The 16,469-nt window shown below is 35.4% G+C and overlaps 1 protein-coding gene and 1 long non-coding RNA gene across 2 annotated transcripts; both read left to right on the top strand.

The window, feature by feature from the left end:
- Positions 1 to 1,208: 1,208 nt before the first annotated feature.
- On the top strand, positions 1,209 to 2,679 carry LOC129294224 (uncharacterized). Its single transcript, XR_008589326.1, has 3 exons — positions 1,209 to 1,387; positions 2,051 to 2,116; positions 2,667 to 2,679. It is a non-coding gene; the product is annotated as an uncharacterized LOC129294224 (long non-coding RNA).
- A 5,913-nt stretch (positions 2,680 to 8,592) lies between these two features.
- On the top strand, positions 8,593 to 10,265 carry LOC129294692 (transcription factor bHLH96-like). The gene is made up of 3 exons (XM_054933153.1): positions 8,593 to 9,347; positions 9,507 to 9,890; positions 10,048 to 10,265. The coding sequence occupies exons 1-3, from the start codon at positions 8,943 to 8,945 to the stop codon at positions 10,141 to 10,143; spliced, it is 885 nt and encodes a 294-aa protein (XP_054789128.1). The 5' UTR covers positions 8,593 to 8,942; the 3' UTR covers positions 10,144 to 10,265.
- The last annotated feature ends 6,204 nt before the right edge of the window (positions 10,266 to 16,469 follow it).

The raw sequence follows: 16,469 nt of genomic DNA, 5'->3' as shown, positions 1-16,469 counted from the left end.
ACCGCATACCACCCCCAAACAGATGGACAAACAGAGAGGACGATCCAGACTTTGGAGGACATGTTGAGAGCTTGTGCCATTGAACTATCAGGTAGTTGGGATAATCATTTGCCATTAGCTGAATTTGCTTATAATAACAGCTATCATTCTAGTATTGGGATGGCGCCTTATGAGGCCTTGTATGGAAGGAAGTGTAGATCGCCTTTGTGTTGGACAGAATTAAGTGAGAGGAGTATCATTGGTCCAGAAATTGTAGAGCAGACCACCCAAAAGATTGCAATGATTAAGCAAAAATTGCTAACCGCTCAGAGCCGACAGAAGAGCTATGCTGATAAGAGGAGACGGCCGTTAGAGTTTGAAGTAGGAGATCATGTATTTTTGAAGGTTTCTCCAGTGACAGGCATTGGTAGATCCATTAAGGCAAAGAAGTTGACACCTAGATTTATGGGCCCGTATGAGATCTTGGAGCGAATTGGACCTGCTGCATATAGAGTTGCATTGCCTCCACAGATTGTAGGTATCCATAATGTGTTCCACGTATCACAGTTGAAGAAGTACAACCCGGATCCCTCCCATGTTATTGAACCTGAAGAAGTAGAATTGAGGGAGAATTTGACTTTTAGATCCGAACCGGAGCGAATTGAGGACTTTAAGGACAAACAATTGCGCAATAAGACCATCCGACTTGTGAAGGTGATTTGAAAGGGTAGAGCCCTAGGTGATGCTACTTGGGAAACCGAGGAGAGTATGAGGCGAGATTATCCACATTTATTTGCTTAGGTACATAGTTTCTATGCTTATCTATTAAATTTTGAGGACAAAATTTCTAAAAGGATGGGAGAATTGTAACATCCTGATTTTTATATAATAAAGAAATTGTGGAATTTAGGTTTTGAAAAAAATGATGATAATAGGAATTTATATTATTTGAGGTTATTTAGAAATAATATTATAGTTAGGTATTTAATTATGAATTTAAAAATTTAAATTTAAAACCACATAAGCAATATTTAGTTAAGATATAATACATAAATAATTTTTTTTATGTATGTGTTGAAAAAAAAAAGAGAAGGTAGAAGGAACAAAAAAAGGGGGGGTGGAAGGTTGTTGTTTCTAAGTCCCACATTGGTTAGATGAGGGAAGAGAAGAGGTGCCTTCATGTATAAAAAGAAGGGGGTGTGTACATTAGGAAGCATGAGAGGCTAAGATGCAATTTAGAGAAAATTGCAACTTTTGGCCCAAAGGTTTGAATAATTAAATTCAAACCTATAGTTTTTTTTTAATATAATTTTGGGACTCACAATCCCATTTTTATATTATTTTTCTCTCTTCCTCTCACGTTGCTCGGCGTTTTCTCGCAAGGGGGGATTATTTTCTTTTTCTTCAGGTATGTTCTAACTTTCCTGTTTAGATTAGCATTTAAAAATTTATTTAATTACAAAATTAATTTTATAGTTATTTTTTAAATAATATTAGCTTTCTAGTGATATGATTATTTTGTAGGATAGAGTAAATATTTTGATTAGAATTTTTCTATAGGATAGTTAATCTGATGGTATGATGGATTAAAAATATAGGTTAAAATTCTTAGGGATATAAAAAAATATTATAGAATATTTTCTTGAGGTTGAAACTCATGTTTAAGAATTTTTGAGTTAAAATCTAGATCTATATGGTTGAATTTATGTGGAATCTGAGATGTAGGGATAAACCTATGATTATTAAATATTTATTTAAGTATGAATAGGTATTTTTGAGGTTATAGAAAGGTGATTTGAGGCTTCAGGATAATTTTAAAATTTAATTTATTTTTGGACGAATTTTTAGAATATAGAAGGATGAAATTGTGATACTAGAAGTGATTTGAGGATAAAAAAAATAGTTTATTAGGGTACGAGAATTTTAGAAAAGAATTTGAGAAGTTAAATGAGGCATAAATCTTAAATTAGTGTTAATATGGATTATAGATCTAAGACTTTTTAACTATTTAAATTAGAGTTATTTATTTTAATGTAAAATTAATATATAGTATTGTGAAATAATTATGTAGATTATATTGACAAAGATAGTGGTGAAAAAGGAGTTGTGAAGGGGAACTTGTTATTCAAGACACAAGGTAACCATTATTAATGTGTTGTGATGGGTGTGTTTGTGAATGGTTATGTGTTGTTTTATTGTTTGGAAAAATTATGAATTATTGAAAATAAATACTGTTATATACTTTCGTGAAATCATAGCCAAGTGGGTTAAAAATTTATTTTTGTTTATCATGATGAGATATTATTGTTCGGATATATTTCTGTTTGAATATTTGAATGATGCATGACTTGTCAGGGTATTTTAATGTATGGTGTTAATGGAAATTTCTGTTCGGTTAATTATTACCACATGGTAAGCCCTCATTAGACCCAATGAGTGGCGTGTCGCTTGGTCCAACTCACCTTTGGCCGGGTGATTTGGCGTCCGAGCATGGCGAAAGGAGGATATAAGGTGCAGTCATGCAAATTAAATACTTGTTCGGTTTGTTTGAAAATATTGTTCGGTTAAATGTTTTGTGTGCTCACTTAGCAATCGCATGATTAGTTACAATCGCATGCATCATTACATAGTAATTTTTGGTTACTGGGACTTTTAAGTCTCATTCCCCGTGGTTAATATTTTTACAGGAGCGAGTCCGACCGAGAAAGCACCAGAGGTGTAATTATGGTGTATGAAACACCATCTTTTATGTTGCCTCTTATTTTGGATTATACAATGTATCTTGTGCCAATTTAGGATATATCTTCTTTGTGAAGCATGTAAACTCTAATCCTTTTTATTAAAAGTATTTATTTGACCAAGAGGATTATGTTTGTTTCTCTTGATTCATGACCTAATTTAAATATCATGCCATGAGGATCCTGACTGTCCCTCATGATTCTAATTGCTTTTTTGAGATATTTTAAGACCTGTGGTATATTGTCTTGGATGTATCATGGTAAGAGAATTTTCTACCATGATAATGGTTTTAATAATTTGCGAAAAATCGGTTTGTATTTTTTAGGGTGTTACAACTTACTTGTGTGTTGGATCATTTATAAAAATTTATGAAATAAACAGTAACGTGAGAGAAGGAGAGGGAGGGAGGGAGTTTGGACTTGAAAACCAATGCGAAGTGGAACATAATTTTAAAAGAATTAAGATTTATATATTTTTATCTATTTATCTATCTATATACATATATATTGTGAAATTGACTTATAATGCTGGCATGTTGATCATAGTTATTATCACGTGATGTTATAACATGTGTGCAAGTATGATCATTTGCGTGTGAGTGTGAGAGTTTATTTTAGGTGGGATAACTTAAACTCATATGACACTCGCTGATACCATGGTGGTCCTAGTTATCAATTTATACATTTATTTGGAAGCTCTATTGTACCACAAGTGACGATAGTTGGACATACCACACCCATAAAAAAATTACTCTAAGAGTTTTTTAAAACATATTTTTGTTAAATAAGTCAGCACAGAATTTGAATACGTTGCATTGTAAGTCCCCATAAGCCTATTATACTTTTTTTAAAACATAAACACAAGTAAGCTTGTAGGAACATGTAGTCTAAGGTATTCAAATTTTGAATCGAGTTATTTAACGAAAATCCATGGAGTAAGTTTTTAGAATAAGTTTTGAATATAAATAATAAAGAAAAAATCAATGTAAATTATTATCATGAAGAATAGTGAAATAAAGTATGAAAAATTATTTTAACATAAGATGATATCGCAAGGCATGGAATATTGAACATGAATTAAAAGGCTTGGATTTCTGACTGCCCCGAGAGACGCTGAGCAGGGTGAAACTTGAGAGGGTGCGAACCCATTTTGAGGCGGCAAGGCAATGGTCGTTTCCGCTGGATTTGCGGACGGCAATGATGCTCCCCTGCCAGCGGCACAGGTTTCATCCGGCTTTGTTGGGAGCGCATTGTGCATGACTCACTCATTTCACTCCACGCGGGAGGACGAGGCGCAGCTCCCAGCTACTCCTATGGGACCCACTCATTCAAGTTGCAACGACTCCCTGTGGCTGCAAAGCCATTCACTGCTCCCTCATCAAACACGCACTTGCTTCCTCCCCCATCCAAAATATATTTTTTTCTATTTGTCTGCGATACTACAAACAGTTTGGTATTTGTAAATTTTTCCACTATATTTATCAATTTAAATTCATGATATTTTTTAACTTATAATAAATTAAAGCTAATAATAAAAAAATGATGTATATTTTCACGAGAGTAAATTTTCTTTTTATTAATGTATGAATTATCATTAAAAGTATTTATATTTAAATCAGGAGAAATGATTAATACCCAATTCAACGCCTCCCATCATGTAGTGATCTTGTTTTCCAACTCATCGATGGGGACGGTAAAGGGAAGATGACCTTGTTCCTACGCACTCTCTGACTTCATCTGAGTCGTCAACTTTAAGTTTTCTTACACGATCATTGCGTCCATGCAAGCACCAAGCAGCGGCCTCGATTCCTTCTTCAGTGGACGCCACCTCTTTGGACTTCGCACAAAAACAACTCGTACGGATCTTAGACCTTAGCCCAAGTGGCCTCCCCTCTCGTTCTGTGATCCGCTAAGCACCCTTTCATTAAAATCTCGAATGTTTTAGTAATTCTTGTGTCTACCATCAAACACTTTTCGCTCCCGCAATATGCCTCCCCATTTTCCAAGCCTCCCAGCATGACAGAGAGCTGCAGACTGCATGGTGGATTAATTAAGTGCGTGTTCAATTCCTGTTTTGATAAATAAATAAAAAAATTTATCATCATCATGTTTTTAAATGAAACATTTTAGTTCTCATTTCTTTAAACATGCTACAATTAATTATTAAAAATTACTTTCAGCCATGATTTATTATTAGAGGCCATTATCTTTTAACATTGATGGCTGCCAGTATTCATCGTTTTTTAACTTTAAAATTATTTTTAAATTAATATAATCAAATATATTTTTATTTTATTTTGAAAATAGTTTATAAAATTCTCTTTAAAAATAAAAAAATATAGAAAACCAAACCAATCAAACTCTAAATGTATTCTAATGACATCTAATTATTGGTTATCACGTAAATTCCCTCTCGCGACACGCTACTTAATCAGAAAGCTCCAGCTGCCCCTAAGGGGCCAAGTTGGAGGGCCTATACGTAGCTGCTTAACTCCAAGCCACCTACCTTCTCATCGGCTTTTCTCAGACTTAACCACGCCCTTTTCTTCCATAATTATGTGGCGAGTGAATGCCAAGTTTCAACTTTAAAGTTCGTCATCCCATACCCTACCATTTTCCAGTGGAGCCTCCTGTGCATTTTTTTTAACAATTAAACACTGTACTATATATTATATAAAAATAGTTATTTATTTGTCCAGCGTGAATAAGAACTCATGTAATATAAAATCTAGAAAAAAGTCGTATTGTTCACTACCATGGAAAAATTATACTCCCTCCCTCTGAATTTATAAGATAGATTTAGATGAATTTACGCATGCCAGTAAAGTTGGTTAAACACACTTTATAATTTTGTTTTTTTAAAATAAAAATATAAAGTACCAAATATACCATTAAACACACCTTGCATACATTCACTCAAAACTGTGTACACACACAACAGCCAGTCTTAAAACTTAAAAGAGACTACTGCCGTACTTGTGTTGTTTGTTTGTTTGTTTTTTTGACCAGCCACCGTATTTGCTTTAGAACCAGCGTTAACCATGCCATTCACGATTGGTGAACAGCGGAAGCCTGCTTGAATGCGTTTCTGACACGAGAGCACAGCCACAACCTGATGTGATCAGGAGATTGTGCACCGCAAACGCCAGCATCTAGGTATAAAACAAGAAATGGGTTCCCAGAATTTGAGGCTTTAGTTTCTGGACGACAGAGCTGTTGGCTCATTTATTTAATAAAAACCATCTATCTGAGACCAGGGCTTGGCCAATGACCAAACCGTAATGTCACTACAAGTATTAATCTATTAATTATGAAATAATTAGTAAAAAGGCCGATTATACTCGGTTAGAATGCTGTGTGGAAGCGTGTTTTGCGGTTGAAGCACATGCAGCCTAATTACTATTTTAATCACTGGCCACCAGAATAATGACGCTTTGATTGCACAGAAATCTGGACTGCTCTTGTTTTCATTAGCTGCAACCCCACTTCTACATTCGGACAAACTCCTTCCATGGCGTGCCTCCCCTGCCTCGATCGGCCCCTCTACTCTACCCTCTATCACTCTTTGCTAATTGCTATATCCTACTTTCTTCCTCATCACGTTTTATTACTTGGCATGCAGTGCTTATACTTTGACCTCTATCCAATTTTTTACCAAACCAAGTTTCATGTCCACCTAAATTTTATACTCCCTCCCATCTCATTTACATGTCATGTGTCTTTTAACATCTTCTTTAACACAGTGCATCGATTTAAGATACGAATGATTTAATCTTATTCGTTGCTTAATTTAAAAGATGGAAAAGAATCTAGTAAACACTGTATTTTAAAATTTAAAAGTAAAAATTAACTTCCTAGCCACTAGAAATATTTACAAGACACACAACTCTTTCATGTGGACCATTCCCTCGTCATGCAGGGACAGGTTGATAAAAAATAAGCCCGCGAATGCACATCTGCCCCAAAATGAGTTCGATATGGAAAGGTATAGCTTAGTTTATATGCAGGGGATAATGGATAATAATTAATTATTTGGCGATGCATGCATCTTACATAAAATTAATTAATTTAGATAAGATGCTATCATGGGACGGAAGATGGATGGTGAGAGGAAGAATTAATGTAGAATAAGGGGGACACGATACGCGCTGGCTAGCGTAATACGATACTCAACACAGTTAACAATTAAAATGTGTCGTAAACTATCGGCTTTACGTAAACAAATCTGATAGATAATGGAGTTTAGAGGGGTAGCTAGTAGACGTAGATATCAATCAATCAAGGTTGCCCTGTCATTGAGACTTAATTTCAGTCGTCGAATCTCTTAAATTACAATTTTTGCGGATACATTCCAAGTAGTGCCAGTTGGGTTTGGATTTTCTTTCCTTGATTAATCATTTTCTAGTCTCAGATAAGAGAGTATTGGCAGCGCAACTATTAATGATAAGTTGGGGAATAATAATTGAAAAGCTGATTAGATTAATGATATACAAAAATACATCTTATGATGTTAGCAATGCTCCACTGGACATGGAGAGAACCAAGAGAAAAGGGAAGAAAGCCTAGAGAATGTCTCATCGAGATGTGGTCAAATTGTTGATACTCAAGTATAGCAGTGCCGCCAAGTCTGTTCGTCTCTGGCATATATCGAGAGCAAAATATATGAAGGTGAAAAAACTAGTTTTTTTCCTCCGGGGAAGTCGTGCTAAAATATATCTCATGAGACGCTGGTTGATTACACTCGACTCTTTTAATATCCTACCATATATAAATTACAAAAAGAAAAAATTCTCCTCAAATTACTTCCCGTGGAGGAGTTTCTAAACATCGCAAAAATCATAATTGTAGAGGGGGAAGGCCAGAAGCGAAACGAAGCAGGACTAATGACAAAAATTTAAACAGTTAAAAATCATTAGACTCATTTGTTTAATGATGTAAAAAGAGGGAAATTAAAGATTTTGGGAGAAATAAAACAGGGGGGAAGAGCACAGCATCGGAGCCTCGGAAAGTGCAACTAGGGAAGCGAGAGGGGGGAGAGAGAGGCATGGTGTGGATGGCAGATGCATACAGAGTGGCTGTTTGTGTGGTCACATGGATTCCTCTGCTGTCTGACCTTGTCCTCGCGTCCTCAGCTCGCCTGTTTGGTCGTTGTTCTTTCCTTCCTTTTATCTTCTACTCCTTTTTTTTTTTTTAATCCCTTTCCCAGCTGCTATGGATTTTTCTGAGAATCTCTCAGTTATTTCCAGCTTTTCGTCACCTTTCTCCTTTTCATGTCCATGTGTCCGACCAAATTATTGCCAAATGAAGCCACCCACCCCCGCTCCATATTCCATTACAACTAACAGCCCTATATATATAATATTGCAAGAAAGTATTTTCCGACAGTTAAAGGACCATTCTGCCCTTGAACTGAACTTAGTAAACACATGTGGACAAGGGAGATGACTGTCCTCGTACCTCGCGATGCAGACCCTGCTTCGTTCACGAAATTGGCATCTGATACAATACGCGAAGGCTGTTGTTTCTGGCCCCCTCGCCAACCAACCATTATTCATTTATTTGTATTTGTAAGCTTTCACACCTTATTAGAATGCATTTCTTGGATGCAAGAATATATTCCGCTCGATCTAATTTTGTAAGCGTTGGAGGGTAAGATACAGTGTTCACGAATCGAGATTTTGCGCGTGTATCTTATTGACACTTGTGTAAAGAAAACAAGCAAAATCCTATTTGTTAGTTCATAAAGTGTGATATTTTATAAAATTCGTTTGCAATAAGTGACAATTGAATCCTGTGCATGCGTGCCTATCTCTCTCTATATCTATGTATCTGCTCTTGTGGTTTGCGAGTTGTGAATCAGGAGCGGCTCGTGGGCGGTCAAGGAAGTGGTCTACGAAGAAACCTCACGTGCAAGCTGCTGTAGCATTTTTGTTTGCTTGAATATCCTGCGTCAAGTTGCAAGACTTTCTTCCTCGGGCCGATGATAAAAGGCCAGTTTCTTGGACTATTTGTGAATGCATTGCGCTCGAGCTGAGCTTACACTACCACCTTCCCGAGCTTCTTCTTTTCCTTCCCCTATCTCTTCCTCTACAGCTAGCATCCCTTCATCAGCCCTACCCTCGGGCATCTCTCTTTCTCTCAGTACCTTGTTTGCGGAAAACAATAGCTTGTCCTTCGCGAGTAACAGGGGGAGCCATATAGCAAAGTCTGATCCGGTAAACAATAATGGCACTAGAGGCTGTAGTTTTCTCGCAGGATCCCTTCCCGTATAGTTGGTGCAAGGACCCATACTCGTTCGCAGCAGCATGGAAACCCGACGACCATGGTTTCCATGCAGGAGAAGAGAAGGCCCCCTTCGGAGTGCTTATCAACAGTGACATAGTGCCCACACAACTCCATGCAACTTGGGACTCTAACTCTTCCCCGGATGCCTGCACCGTCCACCAATCACTGATCTCCCCTGCTCCCTCAGGTCGGCGTAAACGACGTCGCTCCAAGATTGCCAAGAACAAGGAGGACCTCGAGAGCCAGAGGATGACTCACATTGCTGTGGAGCGCAATCGACGGAGACAGATGAATGACTACCTCGCGGCGCTTCGTTCCTTGATGCCTCCGTCTTACGTTCAAAGGGTCAGTTCAAAACTCGAACCCCTTTTTCCTCTGCTAAGTACAGCCCCTCCTATTTGTAATAATTTGGTTCTGAATTTTCGAGTCAAGAATGAGGCCCTAATTAATTATGATATTATTACCGACGTAGAACATGGTTTTTGTTTCTGTGGGCCGAAACAGGGGGACCAGGCGTCTATAATAGGAGGCGCCATTAACTTCGTGAAAGAGCTAGAGCAGCTGTTGCAGTCAATGGAGGGACGAAAGAAGAAGACGATGCAACAAGAGAAGGATTGCGGGACGAGCAGCTCGCCCTTTGCCGAGTTCTTCACGTTCCCACAGTACTCCACTCACTCAAATCAGAGCAATCCCTCCTCCGGGCAATGGGCCGTAGCGGACATTGAAGTCACCATGGTCGACACTCATGCCAACCTCAAGATACTCTCCAAGAAACGTTCCGGCCAGCTCACCAAGATCGTCGTCGGCCTTCAAGCTCTCAGGCTCACCGTTCTCCACCTCAACGTGACTACTCACGACGACATGGTCCTTTACTCTGCTAGTGTCAAGGTCGCTTCCATTTTCTCCATCTTTATTTATTATTATAGTTTGCCATAATTTGAGAGATTTTTCCCCGCTTTGAATACGCTCTCTTCTTCTCGTTTCTCTTCGGTTTTAATATAATATTGAAACTTACAATTTCATACTCGTGATTTGGCGAAAACAGCTTGAAGATGGGTGCGAGCTGAATACGGTGGATGAAATCGCTGCTGCTGTGAATCAGCTATTGCGCAGAATCCAAGAGGAAGGGCCTTTCTGCTGAACTCGAAAATGTCTCTCTTTTTCTTGTTTTCCCCCCTTTCTATAAATCTAATTATAATGCTGTCTCCATCGACCCTCCGATATAACTGGTTATGCAAAATATTAATATTTTACTTGGCAAAATGCGATTGTTGTGCAATGTGTGGTGGCTGAAAGCATGTACCTCCGATATATATATATATATATATATATGCGTCACAAATCTCGAATGGAATTACGTATTACGTGTCAAATAAGGATGCTTCAGATGTTTTGTTTTCTCCTTCTAATTCAGTTGCTGGACCCCGGAAAGTAAGCATTAAACAAATGCTCAAATAAAAAAAAAATCATTGAAGAAAAAAGGGAATATTCAATTGTGGAAGGCAGCCCACTGTTATCCCGTATATGTGAATTATTAATTATTAATCATTGTTACGTCGGTTGGAATTAAATTTGATCTCTTCCGTTATTACGTATGGTGCGATGCAATAAATTATCACGTAATTTCTTTTTTAAGAAAAAAGGAAGTTTTGATTCGCTTATTCGTGAAGCAAATAATTGAATCGAGCGGAAACCATTTATTGTCAACTGGGGGGCATGGTGACATATTGCCCGTGCAACAGAATCACCAAATCCAAACCACTGTATGATTGGAAATCAAATCGCCAACGACCGCATTTTTTACGAGAAACCGACGATCATTTTAAATTTATCTCGCGTCGTACGTGCTCTGTGTGTCTCTCTGGAATACTCCTTCTTTAATTTCTCGCTTCGACAAATTATCGGAGACTGAAATTGAGACTACACAGCGACCCAAATTTCGAGAATACATGGTACCGTACTATTGATTCCTTCAGATTTCATGCTGCCTTGTCGACAAGAGCTTCAAAAATACCAACGGCGAGACAGTAATAGCGTTCCCGGAAATTGACGGTGGGCATTGGAAAACAAGAATCATTTAAGAACACACACACAACGTAATTCGTGGCGGAAAATAACTATTCATAAATTTGCCCATTTAAAATGACCCGTGCTTTATTCTTTTTATTTTTCTAGCCAGCGATCCCTGCTTTAGTTGAAGGTTTAAATTCTCTTAAATTAAGATGTGTGAATTTTTATGATTTTTTCTACAAAAACTATTTTCATCATTTTATTATTTTTCATAAAATGCAAAACATTTGTTTTCTTCTTTCTTTCAAAACATAAACTTTACTGAAATTCACAAATTGTAATCATAATTTAGAGCCATGTTTAATACCCCACATTCAAGGTTGGGTTGGATATTTTTCTTGTTTAATGGCAGAATGTTAAGATTTAGGAAATGTTTCAAATGTTATCCACTATTTTCTATTATTGAATTGCTTGAAGAGATGGCTGTCTGGCTTAATTAAGCTTCTAAAATGGAACTCCCCTGGTTATCGATATCATCTCTTCATTTTGGAAGCTTTGTTACACGATATAATTAACATCAATCTGGCTTTAAAGGGTAAAAAAATAATAGTAAATTTCCGTTGGATGATCTTTACGGTCACACTATCCCACCGAGTAAGCTGTCTGTATATAAATCAATCTCAATTTAGAACTAGTTGTATATGAGTTGGAGTGCAGTTTAATTATTCGGAAACTCCATCGCCGGATTATGAATTTAGCTCCTCTAAAATCCGTCTAATCATGCCCTTGACTTTAAAAGAAACTATAAACCAAAAGGGAAGATCTATATGTGTGGATTGGGTTTCATGTTTCCAATTTCCAATTAAAACCAGGGGCAGAATCATCACGAATAGTTTGACAGCAACATGCACGATTATTCCTAGTGATTGATTTAGAGAATAATGGGTATAATTACACGTAAATATTCTTTTAGTGTCCCTTTTTATTTCTGTTTCTTGTCATCAACATCACAATGTATCTGACAATGCCCACCCGTTTGGAATTCTGAAGAGAATCATGCACCGGGAGTTTTGCATATAATCGAATATATTAATCACACTGTTCTTATACGCTATGAATATTAGGATGTGTATGGAATGAGAGTGAGAGGAAATGAAAGGGTAAAGGTAAATCTCATTATTATGAATGTATGATACAATATTTATGATGCGTGTGAGCTAGATATACACACGTGTACGATCTCAACAGGCTAACAAACTTGGTTACAACAATATATATAATTACCAACAGATTATAAATACTTATATTAACTGACTCTGATCATGAGCATTGGCTGGGACTTGGTGGGCCAAAAAAGCTAATTAATAAGTCGAGAGGAAGCAACCAACAGACATTCATAAATCATACCAGCTGAAGCTGAAACCTTAACTAATAGGCAACGATCCACGTCACGCATGTATGATAGATCATACCAAACCTAAACCTAAAAATAAAAATAAAAATAAAAATAAAAGGAGCGCCCTATTCATATTCATTACTTATGCGGCTTTGAAGGGTCGTTGAACGCCATCATCTTCATCACTGGCACTAGGCCGCCATGGACAGATGGGCATGCAGAATAAATATATAATTAAAGACACTCGAGTGAAGGACCTGCTTATATAGCTAATCGCCCGAGAAGTAACTAATAAGAATAAATAACGTAACATCATAAACTACATTGTACAACCGGAAAATCTTTTAAGAATCTCGTGTATCATCATTATTTTGTTTTAATTTTTACCCCCCTGTGTTTTTTACCGACCAACCCCCCTCTTATTCACATTGTTTATGTTTTTATTCATTAATTTATTTAAATTTTCCAACGAAATTTTCTCGGCCGCTTATTTCAACTATGTATGCATATGCTGGTAAAAACAAAAACTAAACTTTCAATTAAATGGTAGCACGTAGCTTGTTGGCAATAATAAATAAATCATGTATTTTAATGTAGAGTTTGCGTAACTTTTTATTATTCAATTAAGTACAACTAAAGTATTTGTAATCTCTTTCACTACATCATCTTTTATGCATATTTGAAAAATTCAATTTTGAAAAGTTACACTAATATTTCGATTCAAAGCTAACTCTCTTAATCACGGCCCACTTTTAGGTCTCATAGATCGTGTAGACCGGTTGCTGCTACCCACAGTTTGGGAACTAATGGGCACACTATCATTACCATTGGTAGACACAATCAGAGTAGAAGGGTGAGACTGGTCCTAATTAACACTTCGATCCTCCATGTTCTTGTTTAGACAATAGGTAAAAATAATCAGTAATATAACTAATATATAAAGCATGTTCTAATTTCAATAAAACACAAGAAATAAACAATTTATAAATCATACCGGACATTTTTAATTTGCTCCTCTTCATGCTCTTTCCTGTACAGTATGCAGTCATCTGAGCATCCTGTATTTTTTTGAATTCCATGTCTAGTGTGCATAGAATTTTCTTTGCCTCATAATAAACCAACGACACATTTTCTTTCAAAATCATTAGTTTGAACAACTCGAGCATTTTTGTGAAACTCTTATTGCTCCACCTGAATCTAGCTTTTAAGTTTACCAACTCCAATTCTACTTTCAACAAACTAAATTCCTCACATCTTAAATACAAAAGGTGTCTCTGCATCACTGCACATAATATTGTATGCTTGAGATTGATCAAAAGCCTACTTACCCATGTAACAGACCATGTCCTCCAATCGATCAACCTTGTCGTCGTCATCGTGAACAACAATATCAACATCCCACAATTGAGATGTACTCGGCATCATCATATTCAGTCTTTTACCATGTCATATCCATATTCTATAACTTTTGAGAAATTTCTCACAAATTAAGTGTTCATATATCTTATTTATACTTAGTCGCCTCTCATTCAAATTGTCCCTATAGGGATAATAAAACCTCTCACTATTATCTTCAACATTACTTTGAGCAAATTTTAGAAACTCATTAATCCCATTAGCATGCTTTAGGCTTGTTCGGTTGGCATCTATTCAACTATGATTCATGTTTAATTTGCTTCCTAAAACATAATAGAGTTCATGAATTATCACTAAATCATTAGGCTAGGGCCAAACAACAAGTTATGTGTTAAAAAAAATAAGAAACAAGCATGTTAACACAATAATTTCCAATTCAAGTTGAAAATTTTTAACTTTTTGATAATATTCTTTTAGAGTTGGCTTCCCTCCTATCTAATAAGTATGAGGGAAGCATACTTTATATTGGTTGACCCTTTCTATATAGAAGAAGGGGCAAAATAATAATTTTTAAAAAAATTTCGGCAAAATCTTCCTTTAAAGTTGAACTTTTTAATAAATTTACAATTAAAAATATAAAAAAATATTATTATTTAAATAAAATAAAGTCGCATGCAATGTCTATTGGGTGCCTTAGGCTTTTATCAGCACTCCACTAGCGTATAGAAAATAAACTAATAATAATGTCACAATAATTTAATTCATAAGAAATAAACTAACATAATAGAATTTATATAGGCACAACACATTTTCTTGTAGTAATTTTTAACAATTTTCAGGCATCTAAATATGACTTCTAAAATAATATTATATCTTATAAATTATTAGTCATATAACTTTCAATAATTCAAACTTCACTTAGGATCTCAATAACTTTTTAAATAAATTCCTTCACAAAAACTCAATTTAGATTTACAAATAAATAACACCCAAGCTATTTCATGCTTCTTGTGGGATTAAGAGTTACCAATGCATAATCAAGCAAACCTTCCTAATAGGCATTTCATCAAATACATTGCAAACATGAATTTTTAAATTTTAATACTAGCCTCTTCTCTTTAAATTTCATCCCAATAATTTCTCCCAACAATTCTACAATGCCAATGCTTGAATAAATCTATCTTGCTTATACCTCTACCATCCATACATTCGCACAGTACATGAAAATTGAAAGGAAGGATTAGTTTCATAACAATTAATTCCCACCCACATGCACACACACAAATTTAATAAAGGCATAAAAGCTTGAGGCCCCCAAACTTGAATTAGCAACAATAAAGGAGGAAAAGAGAAAGAAGTCATCAACAAAAGCAGAAGGAGGATCTTACATAGCAAAGACAAAACCTACAATGACACACAAACAAAGGAGGAACGAGGAGGAAGATTTCGACCACTCACATAACCAGCAACGAATGGATGGGTTGAACCATAAGCAAAAATCGTTGAACTTTGATGGATGAGCACGCAATAAACAAAGAGTGTGCCGTGAGAAGGAGACAAGCAAGATAGTGAGACTAAGAGAGGGAGAGATAAACAAAGGCGAGAAGGGGACAAGCGAGACAATACAAATAGAGAAAAAGGGATTTCAGATTTAGTGAGAAGGAGACAAGCGAGAAGAGGCAAACAGAGAAAAAGGACTTTTGAAAATTTGAAAATTCTGCTATCATATCTACACCAGTTATAATAACTAGTGTAGATATGGTATAAAAATTTTTAAAAAATAGAACTAAATATACCTACACTGGTTACCCCATGTAACCGGTGTAAATATTAAAAAAAATATTTTATAAATATATTGCATATCTATATTAGTTCACAATAGCCTTGGTATAGGTTCATATCTACGCCAGTTAGATATTAGAACCGGTATAGATATTGACTCAAAAATTTTATTTATGAAAATGCCAGTCCTCTAATTTCCACATTGTAGGCACCATAATCGGTGTAAATATTGATATTTAAATTTTCTATTTTCTACTAGTGGTACTAGATATGAAGAAATGTTTTTTTCCATGAAGTATGATAAATAATAATTTTATATATTTTTATCCTTTTAATTTAGACTTTTAAATATTTATTTTAGGCTAATTGAGTTTAATTAAATATTATTTGATTTTATTAGCCAAGCTTCAACTTTTGAATTTTAACTACCTAAATATTAAATTTTACAATATAAATAATATATTTAATATTTTTTCATATTTTATATTTAAAATATTTGAATTTTTTTTATTTATGTAGATTTTCTGAATCTAATTTAAAAAATATTAATAGAGATTATTTTAAAGAAAAAATGTGGGCATATTTAAAAATCACGTCAAGAATTAAATCTTAAAAACTTATTTATATTTATTTTGAATATTTTAATATAATTTTTAATTAAAGTTATTAAGAATAATTTTATCATTTTTATTAAATTATTAGGTTTTATATTTGTAGAGCGGCACACATGATTTTTAATTGAAAAAGAAAGCACAGAAGGGGATGCACGACTTTTTAGAGGAATAGAACAGCAGACGAAGAGGGAGGAAATTGTAGAGGGGCAGAGGCGCGATTGCCCTTGGCCTTTTTTCGTTCATCAATTTCTTTGGACAATGGTTTCTCATATTTCACATATTATATTGTTTGATTTTTAGAGTAATAAA

Source organism: Prosopis cineraria, unplaced genomic scaffold (genome assembly GCF_029017545.1).
Source record: "Prosopis cineraria cultivar Desert tree isolate PC_DT_omini unplaced genomic scaffold, ASM2901754v1 PC15, whole genome shotgun sequence".
Lineage (NCBI taxonomy): Eukaryota > Viridiplantae > Streptophyta > Magnoliopsida > Fabales > Fabaceae > Prosopis > Prosopis cineraria.
The sequence above is the reverse complement of the archived record's forward strand: the minus strand, read 5'-3'. Positions and strand labels throughout refer to the sequence as shown.

Bases quoted from the DNA above. Each gene is read 5' to 3' on its own strand.
- LOC129294692 (XM_054933153.1), top strand. From the start codon at position 8,943: ATGGCACTAGAGGCTGTAGTTTTCTCGCAGGATCCCTTCCCGTATAGT. The intron at 9,348-9,506 runs GTCAGTTCAAAA...GGGCCGAAACAG, and splicing joins CTCCGTCTTACGTTCAAAGG to GGGGACCAGGCGTCTATAAT. The intron at 9,891-10,047 runs GTCGCTTCCATT...TGGCGAAAACAG, and splicing joins TTTACTCTGCTAGTGTCAAG to CTTGAAGATGGGTGCGAGCT.